The sequence below is a fragment of the Dunckerocampus dactyliophorus genome, chromosome 10, assembly GCF_027744805.1.
Source record: "Dunckerocampus dactyliophorus isolate RoL2022-P2 chromosome 10, RoL_Ddac_1.1, whole genome shotgun sequence".
NCBI lineage: Eukaryota > Metazoa > Chordata > Actinopteri > Syngnathiformes > Syngnathidae > Dunckerocampus > Dunckerocampus dactyliophorus.
Window position 1 is genome coordinate 18,317,496 of NC_072828.1, and position 27,625 is coordinate 18,345,120.

The 27,625-nt window shown below is 39.0% G+C and overlaps 2 protein-coding genes across 2 annotated transcripts; one reads left to right on the forward strand and one right to left on the reverse strand.

Annotated features, from left to right (window-relative positions):
- Positions 1-1,519: 1,519 nt before the first annotated feature.
- On the forward strand, positions 1,520-10,484 carry LOC129188756 (regulator of G-protein signaling 4-like). The gene is made up of 6 exons (XM_054789723.1): positions 1,520-1,666; positions 1,915-2,019; positions 3,861-3,941; positions 4,095-4,162; positions 7,870-8,033; positions 8,157-10,484. The coding sequence occupies exons 1-6, from the start codon at positions 1,623-1,625 to the stop codon at positions 8,382-8,384; spliced, it is 690 nt and encodes a 229-aa protein (XP_054645698.1). The 5' UTR covers positions 1,520-1,622; the 3' UTR covers positions 8,385-10,484.
- An 8,481-nt stretch (positions 10,485-18,965) lies between these two features.
- On the reverse strand, positions 18,966-27,507 carry LOC129189253 (regulator of G-protein signaling 5-like). The gene is made up of 5 exons (XM_054790761.1): positions 27,340-27,507; positions 26,751-26,864; positions 24,179-24,240; positions 23,182-23,348; positions 18,966-22,105 (listed from the first exon to the last, which is right to left on the reverse strand). The coding sequence occupies exons 1-5, from the start codon at positions 27,381-27,383 to the stop codon at positions 21,941-21,943; spliced, it is 552 nt and encodes a 183-aa protein (XP_054646736.1). The 5' UTR covers positions 27,384-27,507; the 3' UTR covers positions 18,966-21,940.
- Between the last annotated feature and the right edge of the window lie 118 nt (positions 27,508-27,625).

The following is a 27,625-nucleotide window of genomic DNA, read 5'->3' on the forward strand; positions in this document are numbered from 1 at the left end:
AGCACTGTCATCCGGGAGAAGCTCGGAGTAGAACCTCTGCTCCTCCACATTGAGAGGAGCCAGATGAGGTGGCTTGGGCATCTGGTCAGGATGCCCCCCAGACGCCTCCCAGGGAGGTGTTCAGGACACGTCCAACTGGTAAGAGGCCTCGGGGAAGACCCAGGACATGTTGGAGAGACTATGTATAGCTGTAATTTTCTTATGTCCACAGAGAGACTCAAACTTTGTTATACATGTTTGTTTACATGAAAAAGACCAAAACAAAAGTGCAATCAATAAAATAAGTTTGGTGGAACACACACTGTGGCTAAGAACATTGAATCATTTACATAGAAAATAAATGTAGAATTCTTGCATTGCGTGGATTTTTTGCCAGTCAGGGGTCACCACAGTGATTCGATCACAAGAATGGCTTTGCTTAGTTTTTATGCCGGATGCCCTTTCTGATGCAACCCTGGCTGGGAATTGTTCCCATGCCCTCTGCCATAAAAGGCAGAAGCTTGTACCATTCCATATTGCAATTGCATGAAAAATTGTGTTTTTTTCTTTCTGGGTTCTTAAGTGCTTTCTGACCACTTTGTACTAATGGTTACATTGATCTACATTGATTATAATGAGATGTGATGAGGAGCATGTTTTGGCCCCTTTCCTAGCTTGTGTTTACAACGTAGTGCAACAAAATCCTGTTCAACAGTCATATATTTTTCCTCTTGTTCAAATGCCATATCACTGTTTTTTGTACAGCTAATTTAATATACATTTGTGGCTCCTGTCCCAGGAATGTTACTATTGCTGGAGGTGAATGTTAGTGGTCGGATAAGATTGCCAAACCATAACAGTAAATACTGTACAGCCTTATATTTTCTCACTGAAGACGAACATGACTCGGTGAGCAAAGGCTTTAATGAAGGACATCCAGTCAACGTCCGCTCATCGCAGCCACCTGTAGACTAATCAGGCAATGCTTGAACTGAGTTGGTAAATAGTAAATTGTGAGCGATTGAGCTGGGGTTTACATGCCCCATTGGTTTATACATTCAGTCTTGAAATGCTTGTTATAACAGCATTTCAGCACAGCTTCACCTCAGCTCCCAAACTATTCTTAAATTCATTTTACATTTCAGCATATTTCTATGCTTTAGTTTGTGAAACTATTACTTCCTGATTAATTGACAAATGTGTCCATTGCTGAAACCTTTTTCATGTGATTTGACATGACATCATAGTGTGCTAGGGTGCCAGTTCAGTTCCTGTTTAGGTGTAATGTTGCCAACCGTACACATTTCCATAGCTTTTCAGTCCAGTTTCGGCTCTTCATTCGGCATTTCGTTTTGTTTCAGCCTTTCAGCAATCACAGACAATGTCTACTGGCATTGCATCATCTAGTTACTAGTACTAATGATGAACAAAACAAAGAGCAAAGACTAAAAAGGCATTTGTCATTCATTGTTCTGAATCCACCCCTCACTCCCCAGGCTGCGGAGATTGAATTTCTGTCAGTGTGCACCGCTGTGGGTGGAGACACTATCTGCATGCTGTGTTAAACTGAAGAGTTCTGCTGTTAGGTACCACACTGTGCTTCTCCTTCCTCTTAAAAAATACCGGGATCCTAACATTTCACAATGTGTAAAGGACTGGCGACACTTCCTGCAACATGCCTGAAAAGGTAAGACTATTTTAAGCAACAGCTAAATCAGGGTGATTTCACATGCCAGCTACTATAAGACTACGACTACTATAAGACTATGAATATGACTAATGTCTCTTTGCATTACAATAACTTCAATGTAGAAAAGGGAAAAGAGTGAAAAGTGTGTTGCTTTGTTGCTAAAATGAGATCATCTTCCAACAAGACACAATTTCAAACTTAATAAAAATGTTGTATGTGTGACTCGCTTCTTTTCCTTTCTGCAGTGCCAAAGACATCAAACACAAATTAAGCGTTTTGCTTCAGAAACAAGCGTCGCAAGAGGCGGCTAAAAAGCAGAAAACGCAAAAGAATGAAGCCACTGCAAAAAGGTCAGAACAACATTCCTTTTTTTTTGTTGTGTTTCAAGTCTGAGACGATTACATTGATGCATGTGCAGTAGGTGGCCATATTGGGGGAAATCTTAAGTAAGGGGTGTCCAAACTTTTTCCAATGAGGGTCACATACAGACATATTAAAGACTGTGGATTGCTTTGATAGTTTTCACATTTAATTCATGTTATTAAACATGATAAAAACCCTTTTTCAACTGTAAGCAATTGAAAAAAAATAAATAAATAAAGGGGAAAACCTCCTACATGTCAGATTTGTGTTATAGCTTACAAAGCAAATAGCTTTTGTGAGGATGTGTATCCTAGCAAAAATGTACCGGACAGCACCACCAAGAACCAACTCAGTCCTGTGCCCCCTGAGAATGACCAAATATTACCACCCACCACCAGTAGAGTAAACCTGTACACATCCTTTTGACTGGACCCACTAAAAAAAACCTCAGGTAGTCAGCCATCTTAGTTTGTCGATACCATTTGACTTCAATGAGCACAATGGATCACAATAGAGACTTAGAGACCAAACACTTTAATATCTAAATAAAGGCAGTGACCCAATTGGTTGTTCTGCTTAAAGGAACATTATGGGGGCTCTACCACACACACGTGGATCACATAGAACACATTTCTGATTTTTTTTTTTCTAAAATACTAGATCTATATTACAGTACATCGGGGGCTCATAGTAAATGTATTCCTTAACAGTAAATATCTCAACTTGACAGTTTTTTTTGTGCTTAGTACCACAAATGTATTTTGCATTGAATGAAAAAACATCCATCCATCCATCCATCTTCTATACCGCTTCATCCTCATTAGGGTCGTGGGGGCATGCTGGAGCCAGCCAATCGCAGGGCACATATAGACAAACAACCATTCACGCTCACATTCACACCTATGGACAATTTAGAGTCGCCAATTAACCTCACCTGCATGTTTTGGGGAATGTGGGAGGAAACCGGGGTGCCCGGAGAAATGAAAAAAACATATAAATTTAAAATATTTTCAATAGTGAAATATGTCAGTCTTTCTTTCGCAATTTTAAATATAAAAAAAATCCCTAGCCTGTTTTAATGGAATGCATCCAAGACATACAGAACGAACAGTTGAATTGTAATATTTTACATTCTATTAAAGCATTGGAATTTGTTAAATTGGCTTAAAATGACCTTTAACGGCAATTAAATTTTTGGAAATCAACGAGCTCCTTCGCATGCGTTTCCCTGACACACCTACAGTACTTCCTGGGATAGTCACATGACAACCTCTCCAAAAACATGCTGTACATCACTTCAGGCCTGTAAGTCAAACACACAGATATTTTGGACTCATATTATGACTTTTAAAAAGTGTTGATGACACGTGTCACCGTGTCTTCTTAAAGGCTTTCAAAGTAAGGTTGTTTTGTAATACTGGAAATCTAAATTCACTTTTTACATGAAGCGTTTTTTCAATGAAACATGTCATGAGAAATGAAGTGAAAATGATTTCTTTTATGTGCATGCATGCACATCTCTGCTGTTTACATTTCGGCTCATGGCTCGTGACTCGTGTATTTGCACTTGTGGATTTTGATTACATTTATTGTTATTGGAAATATAATATTGGCAACAATAGAAAAAGAAATAATAAATGCAGTGGGAAAAAAGTTTGTTTTTTAATCACTAGGGAGTTTTCTCCTTGAAAAGACATGAACAGTCCAGAATGTAGCACACAGATTAGTCCTGTCCCACTAGGACAGTATTTGTAACGTCAACACATTATGTGTATAAAAGACACCTGTCACAGAATCAGTCTATATTCAAACATCTCCACCACCACAGGCAAAACCAAAGAGCTGTCACACAACCCCAAGGACAAGATTGTAGACCTGCACAAGACTGGAATGTGCTCCAAGAGGCTTGGTGAGAATGAGACCACTGTTGGTGTAATACTGGAAAATATACATACAAGATAGCAGGCAATCGCTGTCGCTCTGGGACAAATAGTCATGGTATCAAATACTTATTTCCCACACTCCATTTTGAATTTTTTAAAACTGTTTTCTGCATTTCCAGGGTGCCCGCTGCTGCTGCTGAGGTAGAAAGATGGAAGGAATCATTCATCCATGTGGTGAACAGTGAAAGTGAGTGTGTGTGACACATACAAAACAATTATTTATTGTAATTTCTTGATATGAAGGAATGTGAAAATACTTCCTGTACTGAAAACAGTAACTGTGGTACTGATTAATGAAATTCTATATTCAGTATATATCCATCCATCCATCCATCCATTTTCTAGGCCGCTTCTCCTCATTAGGGTCGCGGATATTCAGTATATATTTATTATTTATTTTATATATTTACAGAAAAAAAGAGTTAATGTCAACTCTGTTATTGGGGACAAAGTGTATTATTAGTGTTAGTATAGTATATAGTTGGGCTAGTTTTCTCTTGTTTTGTTACGCCTTTTTCGTCAGTAATAAACACATTTCGGAATGATAATATCAAGGGGTGCACGATAATTATCGGGACGATAAGACATGAATATGAATTATGACATAATAACGCTGAATCCGCTAACATAAAAAAAAATAGCTCGTCTAACTGATAAAAAAAAAGGTTCCAATGAGGAGAGATTACCCGTAAAAACGGGCTGGCGTAACTTCCCCTGAGCTCACTTGGAAGCAAACATGGCGTTGATCGTGTGCAACGTTGCTGTTTCAGAGCAAGACATTTCGCCAGCATTGCTACGACCCCCGGGGCTTGTTCCTATCGCCCCGGCGTTTTAAAAGTGGAAAACATGTTGCCAGATACAACTAAAGGGATCTGTGATTTGGCGCTGGATGACCAGCCCTTTACCATCGTTGAAGATACCAGCTGCTGTCAGCTAGTAAACCCCTTGGAACCACTTCTTTGTACTTCTGCTATTTTTTTAAAAATGTTTTGGTAATAACAGTGATGTCATGATATTGGCTAAGAACAAATTTACAGGTACAGTTTGTCAAATCCAACTTTGTTTGAGTTGTTCTTGTGCACAAACTACAGTTAGATCTACATTTAAAAAAATAATACATTTAAAAAAGTTATCGGTGTCGGCCTTGAGAAGCAGGAAGTTATCTGAAAAAAAAATATTGTGCATCTCTAATTCTAACATTTATTTTTCATGTCAAATAATGACATATTTGTTGCTTTAAGTCGTCATTCTGGTTAGACAATGTGGTCCCCGCCTCGAATACTCTTAACACATAGCCTTAGCTCTACATACATTCTCATGCTCTCCTTATCTGCTACGTGTCTCAATGCACGACTGGATGGCCCCTCTGGGCTTTGTGACCTGTGCTGAACAGATAGTGTGCGTGTGTGTGTGTGTGTGTGTGTGTGTTGAGGAGCATTGCTCTTTCGGGAACAAGTTGGGATCTGACCTGCTCTTCCATGACATCATCCACTAAACCGGATGTCTTGATGTTTTTCAGAAGTCTGCCTTGAAGTTTTTTCAGTAATGTTTATGTAATAATTTCCTGTGGTCAAAGATACAGTCAATTAAATGTTCATATTATATTTAGTCATTTTTGAATCATGATGAATGTGATTCAAACTAAATGTGTTGAGAGGCATCATTAGCGTAGTGGTTCACAAACTTGCCTTTGACACATAGCCCAAGCTGAATTCCTTAGTTACTGCCCTTAGTCCTAGCATTGACTGATGGTCGGAATAGGGTGTAGTCCATCTGTCATCCAAATTCACATGGGGTAGGCTCCAGCTTCCCTGTGAGCAGTTTACATATAGACAATGGATGAACGAGTGTGAGGGGTGTAACATCTGTGAAATGGGGAATCCACTGAGGATTTGTGCACTGCACATCTAAAATACATGAGTATGATGTATTGACAGTAGGGGTGTAACAGCCATAATTACGGTTAGGTACGTACGGTCACGGTTCGGTTCATTTTTGGTACCACAAGGGAGCCAAATGCAAAACAAAAAACTTCATAGCTTAAATAATTTTTCGAGTGAAACAAAAACCTACATACTGCTGACAGTCGGCTCATTTTTAATTGATAAATGGGGTTTCACTTGTATAGCGCTTTTTCACCTCCAAGGCACTCAAAGCGCTTTGACACTGCCAGCACATTTACCTACTGAACTGGGGGCTCAGTATCTTGCCCAAGGACACGATCGCGGGAGGACTGAGGATCGAACCTTCGACCTTCAGGTTGGGAGACGACCACTCTATCACCTGAGCCATGCCGGCATATAATATAATAATCATTCATATAAATAATAAATAATAAAACGTAATAATAATTTTTAAAAACTGCAAAAATCTGAAAAATAGAGCAACCAGGCACAATGTAAAGAGAAAAAAATGAAATTGTTAATGTATAAAATGCCCTCAGTGGAAAAACTCTGGACACTCCTCACTATGCTATCTCAGAAAAACATCAACATCTTAGCTTTGTGTTCCAGCTGGCAAAGCAAATGAGTGTAATATATAATAATATAGACTGGTGACCAGTCCAGGGTGTCCCCCGCTTCTTTCCCGAAATCAGATGGAATAAGCTCCAGCATATCCGCAAACCTAGTGAGGACAAGCGGTCTAGAAAATAGATGGATGGATATAATAGAATTTTATTTTTAGAATATGCCAAGGGCCAATAAAAAAAACGAGCTGCAGGCTGCAAAATGGCCACCGGGACGCATTTTGGACACCTAAATTCCACACACACGTTTCTTTTTAGGGAAGTGCACTGTACAGTCGTCCCTCACTACATCAAGGTTTGAACATCGCTCCCTTGCTCTATCATGTTTTTTCATAAATTAATTCATTAATAAATTGTCGCTGTTTTGTGGTTGACTATGGCCTATTATTATTATTACTATTACAAGTACTATTATTACTACTATTATTAGTATTCTGGTCACTAGGTGTCAGTAATGTTACATAGATAAGACATGACATTACATTAGATTACCTTCACACGGTATAGACTCACCCATGGCATCTCTGACATGACATAATGAAAAAAGTTATACTCCCATTCTGTGTGGAAGTGGTACGTTTTTTGCTCCTTTGTCCTTCTTCTCGTCTCCATTTGAAACATTTTTTTAAAGTTTTTAACAAATACATTGGAGACGAACTAGTTAGCTAGGTACCTCGCTATGTCCTATGAGCGGCGGCCGTCTCTTATGTCCCTGCAGTGATCCCGTAGCCTGCGCATTAGAATTGAGCAATGTGGGTGTAAACAAAGAATAATAGGACTGTAAAGGTGACTATAGGTGTGTTATTTCATGTCTGCAGGGCTCTAATAATGGTAAAAAAAAACAGATTTAGAAAGTCATAAACAGCTTTTCTATGCTTTAACGAAAATATTTGATGTATTAATATTGAATCCTACTAAATTCACTTATCGCGGTCGGGTCTGGACCAATTAAACGCAATAAACGAGGGAGGACTTTATTTGTTCACTGACTAGACGTATGACTCAACGCACACTTCATGTCGCTCACTCGTGTGTACCAAGTGGGAAATGGATATGTCTCTATACCGAACCGAAAGTCTCTGCGGTTCGAATTTGTGGCCGGATGAGGCAACCAAATTTCTGTTTTTTTGAGGGTGACATACTTTAGTATCACCATGAGCTGATTCGTTATCAGCACTGTCTTTATTAGGATCATTTTAATCGCAAATTTATGTTAAATTATTGCCAAAAACACACAACAGTAATCTATTTGCTTTATAGAAAGACTTCACATATATTTCAAATTGTTAAAACTCGTCTTTGTCATCTGATGGGCTGTAACCTTGATTGACAGTAAAATGCCATTATATCTTTTATGTCTTTGTTAGATGGTCGAGCAGTGTTTACCAGCTTCTTGAGGTCAGAGTTCAGCCAAGAGAACATGGAATTCTGGGTTGCTTGTGAGGACTTCAAGAACACTTCAGCATGCAAGTTGGAGAAGAAAGCAAAGTTAATCTACCAACAATACGTGGCTGTGGACGCTCCAAATGAGGTGTTTTTTTTTTTTTTCTTGGACGCAGTACAATCAGTAAACCAGTTACTACATGTAACTTGATTTAAACCCGTACAAATATCATTCAGTCTAAGCATATTCCTCTATTTGTGTCTTATCAAGGTAAACCTAGATGCGGTGACCAGAGAGGAAACGAGGCAGAATGTTGAGAGCGGCTCTCTGTCTTGTTTTGACGTGGCTCAGAAGAGGATCTACCTTTTGATGGAGAAAGACTCCTACAGACGCTTCCTAAAATCCAAACTGATTCAGGATTTGTCTCAAGGCCACGATTCTGCTACACGGAAGAAACTAGATAGGGACTGCCACAAGGAATTAGCTGGTGGTGCCTAGACAGGAACATTCATGATGCAAAAACATGCATTTCATGTTCATGGTTGAGACAGTCCAAGGGCTTGCAAGGTGACTTTTCACCTAAAATTAATTTACACTGAAATACACCACAGGTTTACAGTTCAAAATGTCCAAAAAGTAGGAAGAAGCAAAGCTTACCGAGTTACTGTATGTTCACATTATCAATTTTTTACTGATAAAAGTAAAGGATAAAAATGTGTAATATTAAAGTTAAGAGAGAGCTTATTCAGTAATAAAGAATGCATTTAAAAAAGGTGTAAAGTTGACAGTGTCACTCCCTGTGTGGGGGCTGGTGTGAAAGTTCGTTTATTTTTCATTTTTATGCTCTAGTTCTGGTTTTATGCTCTTATTTTCATATCACTTCCGGTTTTGCCCTGTTCTGTTTTCTGCATGTTTTACTTTCGTGTTGTCACGCACCTGCTGGAATTTGCGTTGCTAGGTATTTAATTCAGCTGTCGTTCTTCTTCCTTTGTCGGAGCGTTGCGTCTTATTGTGCCTTATGTGCATTTGTTACTGCTCTTTGCAGCCAGAAGCCTTGTCCTGTGCTGCTTCTGATAAAAAAATAAACATTTTTACGTGCACTTGGGCCCTGCGCTCTGCGTCCTGGGGTCGCCACCACAACACACATCAAGCCAAGGCATTACAGACAGAAACATTCTTTGGCAAATAAGTACAGAATGCATGGTAATACTACCTTAGTTGAATAATAAAAGAATGGAGAGTAAATAGTACATACAGGAGTAAAACATTGTCTTACTGAATAGATAAACACGTTCCACATGACATGCAGGTTGGACTTAGGGTTTTTTTCTTTGTTCACTGATATTTCCTTTGTTGTGCTCTTAATTTGGTATATCCATTTCCTTTTTTTGCATGGTTTTGATTTCTCTTTCCCTTGTTCTGAGGTACCAGTCCCAGCTAATCATCGTCAGTAATCAGCAGGCTTCTTAAGCACAGGACTATTATTAGGGATGAGCGAGTGTGCCACTGTATCTGTATCTATCTGTCCACCCTTCAAAACGTTCTGTATCTGTACTTGGAGTGGGCGTGGCATAAACCAGAAATGAGTGGGGCTTAAAAGGATTTCTGCTTCCGTTGGGGGAAAGTATGCTGCTCTCGTTGCCATGGTGAATCTGTGATTCTGTGATTCTGTTAAGGACGCCGCATATGCGCCCTGATCCGGGATTGGTTTCACCTGGCTTGATTAATCAGTGTCTATTCATCCTGGCTTGGGCTTTGTGCAAACAATTAAGCCCAGACGCTGTTATTTTGGGTTGGTTGAGCTCAGCTCAGTTGTTTGTCCTGGATGTCTGAATCCTACTTTTGTGCAATGGGCCCAGGACCTTGAAGTAGTTTTGTGTTAAGGAAAATACCTTTGTACCAAGTGGCACAAACACCACTCAGGGTTAGGTGTGGGGTTATGGGTTAGGGTTAGTTTTAAAGTTTATGGGCTAGGACTAGAGTGAATGACAGATTTCTGAAAAGGCTATTATATTTAATATCTTTAAAACTAAATTCTATCCTTAAAAATACGAACTTTAATAACCATCTTGTCACATTTCGTTCTGGTCAAGCATTCTTGTCTTGTCTCTGATTGTGGTTTGCTTTTAGGCCCCTCCTCCTAAATGGTGTGAGGAGCCTCACCTGCTGGTGATTTGCATTTAAGCACCTTGCCTGCACACCTGGGTCTCTGGGGTACAGGTATTGTCTTACTACTTAGACAGTATCCTAGCCGTGCTCCTGTTGTTTCTGGCTGCAGAACTCACGGTCATGTATTTCTCATTGGTATGTTTAGTTTGTTTCCTGGTTTCCTTGTTTCCTTCTTATTTGCTACCAATCTTGGCTACAAGACTCCTAACACCAATCTTAGTATAACATGTCTTAGTTTTGTTCACCTTTTTCCTCCGATACTTGTTTCCCTATGCCTTTTGATTTGTACTTTGCCTGTACCTAATAAAGTCACATACACATGACCGTACACAAGAAACGCCACTTACCATGTATCCAAATGTCTAAAAATCCACGGCCAGTGAGACTCTGCGTACTGGTATGCATGCTCCAGACCATGCTTAGCCTATACACAGTCCCTTCATTTACATTATTAAGGAAAATAAATACTGTATGAATTTGTGAGTGATGTTTCATTTAGATATTTTTTTCTTTCATTTCACTTTGTTAGGAAGTAGTTAAATGAGAGCTTAGAATAAATTAAAAAAAGCAAGAAAGAAAAAAAAACAGCAGGTGTGAACAACTTTCACATGGTCATTAAAACCTCACTAACGTCACTGCACACGTGCGTAACGATTGTGCCAAATAATACAATGGCCTTCGCATTATGAGAGGACATGTTCACGTCTCAAAGACCATGCAGATTTTTTCGCTCATGATGATAACTGGCTAATGTGCCGCTTCTGCTTTCCAAGACTTGTACTTTTGGAAAAATGAGCTGAACTGAGTCCTGTATTGAAACGTTGATCTAGAAGAAACTGTGCTAGAAGAAACTGTGACTCTTGAATACGCTTGTATGCGTCACTGCTATCCAATTTATTGCATTTTCCTGGTTCCAGTTTTGAGTTCAGTCTGTACAGTGCAGATTAATAAACAGATATTATCCGCTTCTCAATAATATTTCAAATCGGGGGTGTGTGAAAACATTTCTGTCCCCTGGGGGGGGCATGACAGAAAATAATTTGAAAACCACTGCTTTAAGGGGAGATGGGAGTGTGGATGCCACAGGTGGTAGATTACTCTACCGGCCAGTAAACGTCTGCAGAATTGTGAGCCTATGCTGTGTTGCACAATCTGCCGTCCCCTTTTCACCTGAATGCACCAGACCCAATGCACCCCCCCCCTTTGATCTTTGTAGACCCCCCCCTCCCCCCCGACTGTGACTGTGTCTTCAGGTGATGCAGCAATTGCGTAGTGAATTAATGAAACAATCAGCAGGGTTGACCATTTTTATTTTTCATACAATTAACTCATTCTTTTAGTGTACAGTTGATTTTGTTTACTGCCACCTGGAATTCCCGTAGCTCCGTGGCAACACTGTCAATAGAATTTAGCGTTTCTTTTTGTGAATCCAGGACAGGGTCAGTGAGGGAACGTGCGCTTGTCTGGGCAGGTAAAAGTTGTGGCACACCGACTTCTCCCCCCCAACTGTACTTGGTCTGTAAGTCCCAGCATCCTCATTCATGCCACTGATGGCAGTTTGACATTGGATCGAGGCCATTCGCTTATCCAGTGGCGAGGGTACTGGGGTTCCCTCTACTCGTCTGGTCGCACACACGCTGTCGTTTAGCCTTTCTTTTGAAGTCGGACCATTTTTTTAAAATCTCCAGGGTTCTCGTCTCATAACTAGCCAAAGTCACTGCCTCTTTTACTCCCTGTGCCCAAACTTCCAAATAATGTTTCCTTCTTTCTATCCACCATGACCTGACTTTCACAATCTGTGAAATTTCGCTTCTCCTTTTTCAGTTGTTTGCTTGCTTCCACCATCTGTCCTCAAAATGAAACAAAATCACACCCTTTTATATGCAAAAAAGGAAATTGTAGGTGTATGTTGGAAGCCATCTACGGTGAATTATGGGCATGGGCAGTGACTGAAGTGTATGAAGAAAAAACACGGTTGTGGAGTTATCTGACAGAAATACTGCGTATGCACGGTTACTCTTTTGTGTGTACACAGATTTCTACACTTATATATACCCAGTTTTGTATATTTGGCCCCTGGTCTCTCTGCTCTGCAAAAGAGTAAACCCGCTACCAACATGTCACACATCTTGAACTTTTTGTCCTCTAAACTATTCAGTCTTTCTCTCTGATATGACTTCATTCAAATATTGATCACACTATGCTGTGTTACAGTTTCTCCAAATCAATCAAAAGCTCCACTTTAGAACTGATGGTGGTGATCGTTACCTTACTTAAAAATGACCACTCCGTCAAAACATTCTGGGAATGATAATTGTGGTCATGGGCATTTTCTTTTGAGTGAAGATGATGTCGCTGTCCAGTGCTGAAACATATACAGTATATGAGCAGGAACAAACAATAGTTGACTCATTTTTTGCATAAGAATTTCTGGCCTCTTGCCCTTCATATTGAGACATGAGCTCCTCAGACCAGAAGGTGGCGATGGACACAAGATCCAAACGGCATACACTTGTAAGACATGCCCTTTGATCCAATCTATCTTGAGCTCTGTCATGTACAGTATATGACCACATACCTTTGCGTCAACATCAGAGGAGTTTTCTATGTGTATATGAAAGTATGGAACTTGTATGAACTTGTTTGCACATGCTGCAGATCAGGCGCTTTCTTCAATGAATGTGGCCTGTGGAAAGGCATCCAAAGCAAATGCCCTTTGACTTTAAACAGCTGAGCTTGTCTCAATGGACCTTCTTAGCAGAAGTTCAGTTTGTGCTTTGAGCTACAGAAAGGGAAAAAAGATTCAGGCATACTGCATTCCCTGAGGAGCCTCAGATCCTTCAATTTGATCCTTCAGTGTTCCATGACCAGTGCGACAACCACATTGCACCTCCTATATCCAAGGTTCAACTAAGGACTGAGAATGGAATGGATGCGATGAATGGTCCTCCTGCTTCATGAGCACAAACTGCATCATGCACATCTTCTTCAAGCACAATATAGGTCATTGATATCAGTGTTTCCCAAACTTTTTTGTCTTGTGTACCCCTACAGCCTTTGTCATACCATGAGTACCCAATCACTCATACGTGTTGATAATTCTCAATAAGTAGAATGTAACACAACTGATCATTAAATGAAAATCATTTTATTTCAACTCCTTGATTTGGACTTTTAATTCTTAGGCATTTTCTTCTTTCTAACTCAAATTAATTAAACATAAAAATCAATATGTTACCTTGAAAATAAATAATTAATAAAAAAATAATGAATACAAAATCAAAATAGATAAGATATTGGTATATGTAACTCATAACATTTGCTGTAAAAAACTGGATCTCCTTTGAATAAGTCCCCTTTAAACGTGCATCTAAAATGTAAAAATCATCGACAAAACAATTCACAAAAATAATATTCTGACTCACTATAGCGGTTTTACTTTCTTTTCATTTCTAATTTAATGAGACACTTGAGCGTGCTTGTCTTTCATAAGCAGTCTGTTCCTCTGCTTGGTGTTGATGTGTGTCAAAGCTGAGAAGGTCACTTCACACACATAAGTGGAACCAAAAGGCAAACGGTCAATCAGCGCATGTTTTCCCAGTTTAGGATATTCTTTCTCCACATCACACCAAAACTCGTCAAAGTCTTCTCAGCATATGCCATTTTTAGCCCACGGACAGACAATAAGTCCGTCAGATGAAGGTTGTTGCTGTCATGTTCCACAATATTTGAACAATTATCAATTTCATTCATCTGGACATTCCGAAAGTGATGTTGTAACTGTGTGCAGCGTAGACCCACCAGCGCAGGCTCAGATGGAGCCTGCTTTTTTGTAAGCACCTTTGGATTCCCCATGAGAGGCGCTGGCCTTCAAACTCACTTCCTGTTAATTTAAAACCATAAAAAAACAAAAAAAACAAACCAAAGCTTGGCTATCTCAGTGACCCCATGTACTTATATGCTATTATATTTTCAGTTTTTTCATTTTCTCTGTCTTTCGTTTCTAATCTATACTCTTTCTATGCACTAATCTCTTAAAAGCCCTGCTTACACCTTCATACAGTATGTAGCATTAAATTATCGCTATTGTTTTCTATTGTGTTTCTATTTCTATTGTATATGTAACTGTACATGTAACTATTTCAATTAGTTTATTGTTTATAATACGCAACGTGTTGTTGGTATATACAGTAATGTATAGCAAGACAGATGATTGTACATTGGGCATCTTTTTTTGCCTGAAGCCATATTACACGTGCTTGATCAACCTCAGACTCCCAGCCTGAGAAGAGCTTCATTCAACATTAACCTGCTTATCAGTGAATGTTCTCTCCTGCCTCCCTCACATCAAGCAGCTGTAAGGCCTGCTAATGCAATCCTGACAGGATCTGGCCATTTAATGTGATCATCCATGCGAGGAAGCACGTAGACACGGGCACACGCACAGCCACCTGTCTGTTGCACACGTGCAGCATCACAGGAAACATAATACTTGCTGGGGCTGCTTGTCTTGAGTCTTTTGTATCCCTCATTACTCCATAACCCAAGGTTTGATAGCACTGCAGGACTGAAAAGACCGATTCCGAATGACTGACTTCGGGGCGTGAAGCGGCATTCGGCCTGGACTGGTCGTAGTCAGTCACAGGACTAGTATGAACTGTTGTAGATTACAGAATAGAATTAACAGAATAGAACTAAAACGATGATTGACAATGTTATGTCGTCACTAGATGATTGCCGCTCTCTCACGGCATCTGTTCACAGCAACCCAATGGAGCATATTGAACTTTAACAATTAATTGTGGATCTTTGTAGATTAATACTGAAGACATCCCAACTATGAAGAAACATATGCTTATATAGATCAGGAAGTAAATTGTATAAATTAAACTGTATACCACACATTTTAAGCAGTATGTCTACAAGTTAGGCATTAGACTATAAGAGGTTTGTTTGTCAAGATAAGAGTTGTGGAGTCAGATTGTTATATCAACTTGTTTTAACGAGCGGAAATACCAAACCCCAAGTCAAGCTGCAACTTGGAAGAGGTCAAGCTGCTCCCGGGAGCTGGGACCAAGAGAAAGATCAAATGATAACTCTTACCTGTCAGTGTGTATCCCAGCGCCATATCTCGGAATCAGAATGTGAGGGAGTGAGGCCTTCATGTGTAGGGCAATTGCTCTTTGCCTTCTCGAGATTGTATTTGCACCATTGCTTCAGTCAATCACGCTGCTAAATAAATCTACAACTCCCTTCATTACGTAGATATCATAATTGGCAAACAAATTATCATTGTTAGTGGTTAATATGTTGGTCAGGAGATCAGGAAGATCTGGATTCGAATCTCCGTTATTGTTGATAAACAGGTTATCCTGGGTTAACACCGTTCCGAGTTTTGCCGTTTCGTGGTTACGTATGCACTCCTATAAATGAATTCATTACTTATTTTGGGTTGGTAGACATGACGCTTGCTCTCTTATAAAATGAAAACATTAGCTGATTTATTTTTCACGTGCTGCCCTAAAAAACTCAATATCTGACATGTAAAAGAAACAAGTCAAACTCAATGTTCATCACAAATGTCACTAAAGCTCTTTGGGGCTTAAAGGCCACTGAGCTTTTCCAACTATTTCTAGGAAATAGCAACGGATGTGAGCATGAAAGCCTGTGACTGTGTTTGTGTTGGCAGACTCCCCCTCTGCCACATCTGTTTCCGTTCTGGTTTTCATTCATCAGACATTTTCACATTCCAGACAAATGTATTTATTGTGAGGTCCAAATTTGTAAGAAAGAAAAAGTAATGTCATATAGTATCATCATCCTACTTTTCTTTCCCTTTATTAAGATGGACCAAGAAAAGCCATTTTATTGGAACGTATTCATCTCCCATAAGGGCTAGCTTGAATTTGTGGTCTTCGATTAGTTTAACATTGGTTGCTGAGTCTCAGCTGGGTCACCGCATCATGTAATGTTAGCAGTGATTCAAGATACCATATTAGGACAAAAGTCTTCAACAACCTGTTTTTAATTACAGTCTGCGGTTCAAATACGTCATCAACTTTGTGTCCTGTGAAAGCTATGTGGGAAGATTCTATTGTTAAACACTGATGCAATTCACCAGGCTAAGCTGCTGTATGAAACTTGAACATGTTTTTGACCTAATAAGGCACGTGTATGCGGAGGGTCATTTGCAATATATTCTAATGGTATATATTAGGGCCGTCAAAGTTAATGCGTTAATAACGCACGTCCTGTTTGACCCTCGGCCCACACCGTAGTTTGAGGAACCTAAGCGGCGTGGCAGCTAATGTGAAGCCAGAAGCGGGAACAAATATTGAGCAGAAATGGGAAAAGAAAATGGGATTTTGAATGGTAAATTCAGCTTCACAGACCTGGCAGATGCTTCTCTCGACAAGACCAAAGTTATTTGTGTTGCTGTGAGTCGAGTTATCACGAAGTACGTCGCCGGGAAGAAGAGAGAAGGTACTGGTTTCGGGGCTTGTGTCAAATAGCATTAGCTCTCGCTAGCGTTAGCATCGCATGAGCTGGTCATTGGGAAACATTTTCAACACATACTTAACATACGTACATTATTGCGATCTGATTTATCTTATTTATTATGTATTGTGCAAAACTATGACGGGAGCAACATCAAATCAAAAGCACTAAATGAATAATGACAGCCACCATCCGCCAGTACTTGTTTTTCTCAGAAAGGTGCACCAACAAGTATATACATTAGCACTCAATAAGGTCAACAAATCTTACCTTTATGCATTCCCACATGGTATCAGCATTTGGGACCAAATATGAGGTGAAAGAAAAACCAGAAAAATACAGTAAAGTAGTCTTATCTGTGCATCATGGGAGAAGATGCGTTGCAAAGTTAAATGGTGCGGTCAAGGACCGTGGAAGAAAGTGGAACAAGTCGCCACTCTCATTAAACATGCAAATTTGTGGGATTTACTACTATATATTATTTTTTTGAATAAAACAATGGCACATATTTCCAAAATTTGGATTCCTTTACAAAAAATGGATGTACTTTTTTACAAATTATTTCATTTTTAATTTTTGTGTGTGTGTGTGTGTGTGTGTGTGTGTGTGTGTTTTGTTATCATCGCACCAATGTTTCCCACGGCCCGGTGGTTGGGGACCCCTGCCTTACAGCATGCTTAGGGATATGATGTGCTCTTTTGCATATTCAAAAATACTGTAAAAATGACACTTTTATACAATTTGCTTCTTTATTTTATAAGGTAAGATTGACATCTACATTGACAAATGTAATCATAGAATCATATCGAATCAAATCGTATCGTTGGTACACTGTATTGAATTGTTAATTATTTTGCGATTATGAGTTAACTCTGGACAAAATGCAATTAATCGAGATTACATATTTTAATCAATTGCATATCACATTGACACATACCTGAGCCCTGGTATATATTCATATATATATATATATATATATATCCCTAAAGCAGCAAATACTCATGCTCGTGTTTGAATACTGCAACTCATAAAAAGAAAGTGTTTCAAGTAGACTAACTATCAATGTATAGAGAAATATAAATGCTTATATTTGAGAATATATAATGCTTATACCGTCCATGTCTCGAGTAACTCTGCGATGATGATGTCACATCGGAGCCACTGAACTGTTATGACTGCTGGCATGTATTGTTTAGTAATTGCTTTTGTGACAGTGTAATTGTGCATCTTCACCCTCAATACATACAGGATACACACAGTCTCTTTCTCGTCCTCTCTGAAACACACACACACACACACACACACGCACACATATCTGTTGTGATGATGTCTGGGTTGTTTTTGTTCAAAAGTCAATATCTGGCATTTTGACACTGGTTTTATATGTGAAACTTTATTTTCTCATTCAGTTCCCGCCGTATTAATTTAGTGCAAGGTTGTGTATTGATAGGGGTCTTTGAGGCTGCCTTTCCTGCTTTTTTGTGTTAAAAGAACATATGTGTTCGCCTTAGGCCACAAAATTGCTAAGTCCGCCACTGCCTATGGCCATGAGCTTTGGGTCATGACCGAAATCACGAGATCACGGATACAAGTGGCTGAAATGAGTTTCCTCCATCGGGTGGCTGGACTCACCCTAAGAGATAGGGTGAGGAGCTCAGAGTAGAGCCGCTGCTCCTTCACATCAAGAGGAGCCAGTTGAGGTGGCTCGGGCATCTAGTCTGGATGCCTCCCTGGTGAGGTGTTCTGGGCATGCCCAGGTCGGGAGAAGGTCCGGGGGCAGACCGAGGACACGCTAGAGGGATTATGTCTCCTAAGAACGCCTTGGGGTCCTCCCGGTGGAACTGGAAAAGGTAGCCGGGGACCGGGAAGTCTGGACTTCCCTACTGAGACTGCTTCCCCCGTGACCCAGACCCGGATAAGCGGAAGACAATGGAATGGAATGGACAAGGTACACTGAGTGAGGGACAGGAAATCTAACTGCCCTCAGTTATGCGTCTACTCTGTCAACAAGTACAGTGCAGCCCAGCTTCATGGCATTGAGGGGCTGATGAATGCGGCCATGTACTAGAGATTCTTGGATGAGAACTGAAGATGGGTCGTGGATGGATCTTCCAGCATGACAATGACCAAAAACACACAGACAAGGCAACAAAGGGGTGGCTCAAGAAAGAAGCCCATTAAGATCCTGGAGTGGCCTAGCCAGTCTCCTGACCCTAATCCCATAGAAAATCTGTGGAGTGATCTGAGATTTAGCGATAATCTCGGTATTGTCAAGCAATAGTCTCAAAATCTTCAGGATTTGGAGAGTATCTGTAAAAAAGTGTGGACCAAAGTTCCTCCTGAGATGTGCATAACCCTGGTAACCAGCTAAAACAGTTATGTTATGAATAAGTTAAACAACACGACAAATCATCAGAGGAATATGTAGCGGGTATATTTTTATGTGGTCAAGGCAAGACATACAGTACATGCAAGATTGTGTGAAATATTCAGCACTCAAGCTCTAATTGTTTTTCTTTCCTTATTTATGGCAACAGACTGGCCAATCTATGCCACAAAGCGCAATCCTCTCTGCACAAATGACTAAGTGCTGAATATGCAGATTATAATACTGTATTGTTGTGTTGATTATGACATACAAGCTTTTATAAAATAAAACAAAGTACATACCATCACACTTGAAGTCACATTGCATGCAAACTCCCCCATCGTTTCCATCAATGCTCACTTGCATGTGCACTAGAATATATAGAGTAAGTTGCTGAATTACTCAATAATGTTAAATGCACTGGATATATCAGTGAAATTATGATTGATTAACTACTAGTTAATGATACTTGCAAAACAGAAATACCCAATTTTTCATGCTTGCAGTCGTGTTTAGTCAGGGCGGTTCAGCTTTCATTCACATAAATAAAAACACCTGGAAAAGCACTGCGCCAGGTTTTCTCATAGCTTTGTGTAGACTTAAAAAAAAACATATCGCTCCACATTTTCTATTCTGTGAGTCACCCTCACGTGATCTCCCATCTTAGCAACTTGCAGTTTAGTGGCCGAGGAGCGTGACCACTGAGCCAACTAGCCGTCATTGCTCTAAAAGGATGCCTCTCCTCGGAGCCCAAATAGAAAGTTGGTGAGAGTCCCTAAATTGGTGCGTTGTTGTGAGAGATGAGAAAGTGAGCATTATACTTTCCACTGTTCGTATGATACATTGTAACCTGCAGTGACACATTTTATTTTTTTAACATGTCAATACATGCGGGAAAAACAACTACAACAACACACAGCATGATTTTTTTTTACTTTCCACCAGGGGTGTCCAAAGTGCAATCGGGGGCCATTTGTAATACGAGAAAAAGTTGAAATGTTCATACTAACACTAATAATAATACACTTTGACCCCTGTAACACACAGCTGACATGCAGGCTGTTTTTTTTCTTTCAATACATGCATCGTCTTAGCTTATCTACATGGTTTGGTTTTAGCCTGTTTACTAAATTACAAATGGTCCCCGAATTAGATTTTACAGGATGCGACCCTCAGTGGAACAAAATTGGATGCCCCTGGTTTACACAGATATATTAACTTTGGTCAACAAGGACAAGTTTAAGACTTTTAAGGACAAAAGTATTGGGACTTCCCCCCAAAGAATCATAGACTCGGTTAAAACAGTCCTTGGCATATTGTAAAAAATAAAATTGATGAACATACATTTTTTTTCTGTATGCGGCCTTCTGCAGAAATAGTCTAAAGTGTCCAGATAAATAATTAAGATTCAGTTGGGAGGAGTCTAAATGTTGACTTATTTGAGCAGAAGATTTGTCCCAAGACTTTTGTCCAAATAGTGTATGTTCGTAAATAACTATGATACAATACATGTAAAATATAAACGTTTATATATATATATATATATATATATATATATATATATATATATATACTGTATATATATATATGTTTTCTGAAGCAAGTAAATGAATTTAAGTCTCTTGGCGTGTAATTTGGTTATCTTTCCTTTTCCTTTTTTTTATAATAAATTGCAAAATGGAGTTCATGTGGTTTTGCCTCAGTGTCTCGCTATCATGAACATGAACTTTGGTCAAGTGAAAGGATTCTTCCTCCTTTGGGTGCTCTCGAGTAAAAGCAGATTTAGTAAGCTAACCCGTTCATCTCTTCTACATGAAAGTTGACTGACATCAGCTTCGTCTAAATTAGTTGTGTGTCAAAGTCGTTTCGTACCACAGGGAACAAAATTTGGTGATGTTTCAAATTCATTCCCAGCAACTCTCTTTTAAAAAAAAAATAAGATTGGGATTCATGTCTGTTTTTTAACTTGAGAGGTGGATGGCCTACTTCCAATGTAGACGCTCCACTACTTACAAACATACTGCACTGGCAGTTAAAATAGTGCTGCCTTCAGCGTAGTATGAGGTTTTGTTTAGTGTGATAAATTTAGCCCATCCATCATGGCTAATGGCAAGAATGATCGTAGCAGTGCTAAGATGCCAACAGCCTTCTGGAACAAACTAGTTTGTAAGTACGGCAGTGTCTGTATAGTATCTTCCTTACAATTTGGAAAATATGAATTTTGATACTTTAAGCCTGTTGTATTGATATGACATGAAATGAAGCTATTTCAGCTGTAGCAGTTGCATTCATTCTTGACTTTTGTTTTTTAATTACAGTGAAACCTCGGTTAGCGTGTTTTTTTTGTTTGACGTTGCAAATTTCCGCCGAAATTTTGCCTCAATTGGCATGCATTTTCTAGTTAGCTTACAATATGCCGCCTGTCTTGTGGTGTTATTAAAACAGAGTGAGTCCAACTGTGTTTGTAACGTACGTTTATCACAAAACATACTTGTTAGCGACCTATTAGCATGCTAACAAAAGAGAACTGGAGAGAACTGGGACTGAAAGTCATTGCGCCGTCGCCCCGTCTATGATGTCATCAGCAGTTGATTCTGTAATTATTTGCAAACTAACACAGTTACACCACAAGTCTCTGCTTTTCTTTTGATCAAAGCTGCAAAATAACCTCAATGGAGCCAAAAAAAAGTGTCACCATGATTAGGGTGACGATTAAGATTAGAAACACTATTGAATCAATCAAGGTAAAAAGTGATGTTAAATGTTCATTTATATCGTTATCAGCATGTAAAACTATAATTTTAAAACTATTTTTGTGTTAATATTATCGGGTGTCTGGAACAGATTAAGTGGATTACCATTATTTCTTAACAATAATGTATTTGGTTTAGAGTACATTTTGGTTTCAGTCGGACCTGCTGGAAATGATTGATGCTAACCGAGGTTTCACTGTATTAATGAATCCTATTTTTAGAAATACTTCACCTCCCAACCCAGCTGCTCAGTCTCCTGTTCAGGTTTAGTTGACGAGGAGTTCCTGGTACTGCTCAGATCTCAGGAAGCGACCAAAGGAGTCTTTTTCCATCAGGGAGTAGATCCTCTTTTGGGCCAGGTCAAAGGTTTGAGGTGAGAGGTCCACCAAATTCCTCAAAGTCACATCCTTGGTGAAGTGGTCAATGTTTACCTGTGGCAGCGGAACACAATGTTGTCACCTATGAGTAGTTTAGACTCCTCAATCAAACTCATGTGAATGTTATGTTATAGTTCAGTATCATGCAGAAGGTTCATGATTCAGCTTCAAGGTGGAGGAAGAAAACAGAGTAAGTACAGCAAGTGACAATTGTGGCGTTAGATCAACGTCTGAAGTGGACCACAGTTTGTGAACACGCAGGTGCATGGAGTCATTTTCACAAGCGACAACACTGTAATGCTCACTCAACAGGATGAAGGCAAGATGGGCGGTGGTTTGAGGAATGCAATACCTAGCTGTAGGACCTGTGTTCCAAATTGATTTTGGTCCAAATGGGAATCACTAGTTACAGTGTGTGCTACATTTAGAGCCACCAGCTTGTCCCAAAGTCCCGCTGAATATCTTTTTTTTTTTGCAAATCCTTTAAGATCAACAGAGTCATCAGTGCACCTCTTGTAGCTTTTGCTCCATTTTCCAAATGATTGAAATTAAGCGTGAAAATGAAAGAACCAGCTTAAACATGGCGGATGAATGCAAGCCAATCAGCTTTTTCCCGCACATATCTGAAACCCATCTCACTAGTTGGTATTTTTAGTTATTTATTTGTTTATTTATGGTAGCGTGGTAGATATTCCAGTAAAACCCCTGATACGTTTCCTCGTTGGTGACAGTTCTGACCGTCTGCTTCATCAATAGAGATGTGATTTCAGTCTGGGAAATGTGCTGTTGCCGCTCTTATTTCTGGAACTAAAACACAGCTGACAACGCGTGGCTGCGGAGCAAACTCCGGCCTGTAATCGTGAGTGTAACAGTGCATCAGGGGAATTGACTATCCGACCGATTGGCCCAATTTGCTAACCTTGTTTTTTCCAGCTAAATGCATGGGATCAATTTTTCAATTCCATCCTTTGACATTTGTTAACACGTGGCTTTCAAAACTATACTAATCAGAGTGATAAACATGTTTTGTAAGCGTAAACCGTTGCTCTGTTTACATCTACCTTCTAGTTAGGCAACTGCATGTGATGTGCACATTGTTTTCCATGACATTCACGACACGAGACCCTGACCTCTTTGGGTCCCTCAGACTGGATGTAGTCTTCATAGATCATTTTGGCCTTGGCCGCCATTTTCAGCGGGTCCTTGGTCTTCTTGAAATCCTCACAGGCCATCCAGAACTCAATATTCTCATCACTGAACTCAGACTGCAGGAAGCTACGGAAAGCTGCAAGACCATCTAATGGAAAGATGGAAAAAGACATTAATACACTCGAACTAGAATATTCTATACGGAAAATTTAAACATGAAACATTATGAAAGAAGATTAAGACCACTTTGGAAAAAAAACGTTGGAATATTGAATGTTTAAACAAGACATCTCACTAACAATAACATAGATGATGGAGTTTCATTTATTTAAAAGCTCTGGACATTCCAATTACAAGGTTAAATACTCTTGACAAATTAAAGCTTATCGCTTTCGATACGATGTACTCTCATTAGTTTGCCATATAATTCTTGACAAAGTAATGTTAAAAAAATGAATAAAAATAATATATATATTTTTTAATAATATAAAAAAATCCTGGCCCAGCAAAATTTGTTACTGTGACAGGCTTATTGCCATCGCTTCGCAAAAGCTGCTGCCATTGCGTGTGTTACTTGGGGCATAGCTTACTCGCTTGGAGCTGGAAAAGGGCGGGATATAATACTTGCAACACGTTCAAAAGTTAGCGCCCTCTAATGCAGCCTTGTAACATTTGCAAACAGTCTTTTTACATATACAATTTTAATAGATAATTGTAATTTATGAAATAAATAAGATATTCGAGAGCTATCCGTTAAAAAATGTCCACAATTTGGGTCGCCGCTTGTCATTGAAGGGTGATATGGGTCACACAGCCAAACCAATTGAGAACCACTGCTTTAAAATAATAATGCGTATGGCGGTAGAGTCACGACATTCCACATTTATAATGCCTGTGATACAATTTGTATTAATATGTATTTGCGTGTGTGTTGTGAATAACTTGAAAAGAGCAAAGAAGCAAAGAAAATAGACCTACAGTTGTTGTTCAAGACTTGGTCAAGACTCTCACGCCACTGAGCAGCTTCCTCACTTGAAGGCCTGAATAGAGAATACTTCATGTTAACCAAATGGCCAATGTTAACCAAACAATCAACTGCACACTGAATTTTTGCTTATGTCCATGGAAATTTCAAAGGCAAAATTCTGTTTTTTGAAAGCTGGCAGATTTCAGTATATCCACAAAATATCCTTGTATATTTAAAGACCAAACTTTGTGTCAGCTTTGTGTTCTAGGTATTTGAAATGTGTTGTTCTTTTGAATGTTTTTCCAAGTTAAAAATCTGCTCATGATGCAAACATTAACAGTCGCATACAAAAGAATATATTGCCGTCGGCTTCTCCAAAAATATGGTTGATGTGTTCCGACATGACAATTCAGTACAGTGACGAACGATTACAACAATAAACATAATGGAACACAGAGATCCCGTTGTTGCTGCTGCAAATCTCATCTTCAGAGCCTCGCTAAATCAGACCATCGAACCATTTAATCTGCCTGGAAACCAGCTGCTACCAGTTGATTACATCTGGTCCTGTACTGTACAGTTTCAGTCAGTCGGTCCGAAGTTTACATGCACTTATCGTGTATGAATGATGAATTGTTTGAAGTGTGATTTTTGCTATGGTGGAATGATTATACAACTTATATGCCACAATACTGCATGTTATTTAGTGTAGGTGGTGTTAGTTTTGGGCCTTATTTTGTTGAGTTCCTGTTTCTGCCTGACTGTTCCTGATTTGTCTTTGCATTGCAGGCAGCTTGCTTTGCAGCTGGGACCGGACCAGCGAGGCAGGTGGACGCAATCAGTAATTAGTGCCATTCATAAGCCCTACATCCACGCCACAAAGACGTCAGCTTGTTCCTCAGATTTCCTCAGTTGTTCTGTGCCATGGCTTTTTATTATTCGTCATGTTGTTGATTATATTGGCCATTATTCCAGATAGGTTTTTGTTTCATACTTTTCAGATTTTCTTCATGTCTTTCAGGACTGCCTCGCTGCTCCGCACTTTTTCTTTCCGGTGTTCAGCACAATTGTTTTCCCTTCTTCCAGATTTTTAATCAGTTTCCATTTTACAGAGTTTTTCTTGTGTTAATTTTTTTTCTCACGGCACTTGTTAACCATGTTTTATGCAAGCTACCTCCTTTTGAACTTCTTTTTTGTACTTTTTCTGTGTGTTTTGTACACACCGTTTATTCATTACATCTTCACTTACTTTTAAAAACACCAGTGGTTTGAATTTATTTTGATTTCTCCAAAAATAAATAATAAAACTATATAAAAAATATATTTTTAAAAATGTTATTTTTATTTATTTTATTATTTTGCCTTTTCAAGCATGAAAATGGCTAAATGAACTAAAATGCAAATTTAAAGCATTCAGAAGACTCATTCAAAGACCCTGTGAATGATGTGTAGTATTCTAAATTGCTCACTAGGTGTCAGTATTGTTACTGTAATGTTTGGTGAGACACACATGCACCATACTTGATTGCCGGAACAACAAGCTTTTAATCCCTCGTAAAAATCCCAAGCAAAAAGACGATGCCACGTTCTGTCCGCCTGCCACTCCCCTCTCCTAGGGAACGCATTTATAGCAACACACACAAGCTGAGGTCTTATTTATGGCTTATTTTCTCTTATTATGTCTACTATATTGAGTAATAGGAGTGTAAAGATGACTAATGTTAAAAACCATGTTTAAAAAGTCAAACAGGTTTTTTTATGCTCTAAATACGAAAATATTAGATTTATAAATAAGGAATCCTACTTGGCGAAAATTCACTTATCATGGTTGGGTCAGGAAGTAATTAAACACAATAAATGAGGGATTATGGTTTTATCATTCAAACATCAATCATCAAGGGCCCCGAACTAGTAAGATAGTTAAGCCCATGATGTAAACTTCTAAATCAAAACTCAATTGGTTTTGATGGAACATTTCAGAAAATTTTAAAACCCAGATCAACTATGAGCATGGTTATCAAATTCTACAATGAAACAAAAGATTCCCAAACACTGAATTATATTTTTGTCTGCCGTCTGAAATGACTAATTTGAATATTTTTTTAAAGCCTCCAAATTTCTCCTAGATATCTGCTGATGCATTAGAAAAATACAATATTACATGATACAATATTAGGAAAATACAATATTAAACATGATTTTGCAGACCTTATTCTGCTAATTAATGAAAACGATGAGGCTTTAAATTAAACATCGGGAAACGTTGGAGAAAATACTGAAATGTTAACAAAAATCCTACTGATTTCTGGTAAGACTACACTGATGAAGAATTTTTACACTTTTTTTATTGTACCTATTTATTCTTATTCATACCAGTTGACTCAAATGTTAAGCGTAATAGTTACAGTACAGTCACTTGCATCTTGATCACTGCATTTCCAGCAATGTCGAAGGTATGTAAGGTGGAAAAGAAAATGTTTTGATCTTTACATCATGTTGTTGCTTAAGCTGCTGGCTATTTTGCCACAAATTACCATACAATAAAACATCGCCTTCCCTCCCCGCCACGCAGGAGAGACTTACTTCTGCAGCTTCTCCGGCTTCTTCTCAGTTTTCTCCGGATAGGGAATGATGAGGTCAATGGCATTTTCCGGCTTTTGCAGCAAAACTCCCAATTTTGACTTGATCTCTTTTGCCCTGCAAGACACAAAGCCCAGCGGGGAAAGAAAAGATTGCGTGACTCCTCTCACTCTCTACAACTTTAAAAACTCTGTTTATGAGCTACCATCATTCCTACATATTGCACATGTCTGCTTTTACATGAACAGATTTAGAAATCTATGACCTACCTTTTAAAAAATGCAAAGAATTTATTAGAATAATCTTTTTTCGACATAGAAGTTAACTATATTTGTAAAATTGAAAGCTATTTGTAACTTTAAGAGCTTAAAAACAGTCCTTGTCAACAATGCTAGCAATATTATACAGTACAGTACAGTGGTTTAGTCATGCAAGCTGACGAAAGCATTTTCAGAGATCAATAACTGAAATTCAGGTGTTCTGACGAAACAAAGATTTTGACGATTATACAAATTTCTTGAATGAAACCTAAAGTCAAACAAATATGAGATTATATAAATAATTAAAGTTGATAAAAAAAAAAAAATCTCACCTTACAAGGCAGGTCTGGGGCAGGGCAGCTAAACCTTTACACATTTTGCAGAAACTTCAGACGCAGTGCTTTACAGGCTGTTTAATATTTAGTGTTTAAGTCCAAAGAGAGTCTGCGAGATTTCCTTTTGCTTTCTGACCCTGGCTTTCAACACACGGGGGGGTTTTATGCAGACACGCTCTGGGCTGTGGGCCAAAAGTTAAGCCAATCAGACTGGAATGTGTGCAGCAGAGGCGGCTGCGGAGTCTGGTCGAAGGAGAGCAAGTGTTTTACATGTGAATGCCTT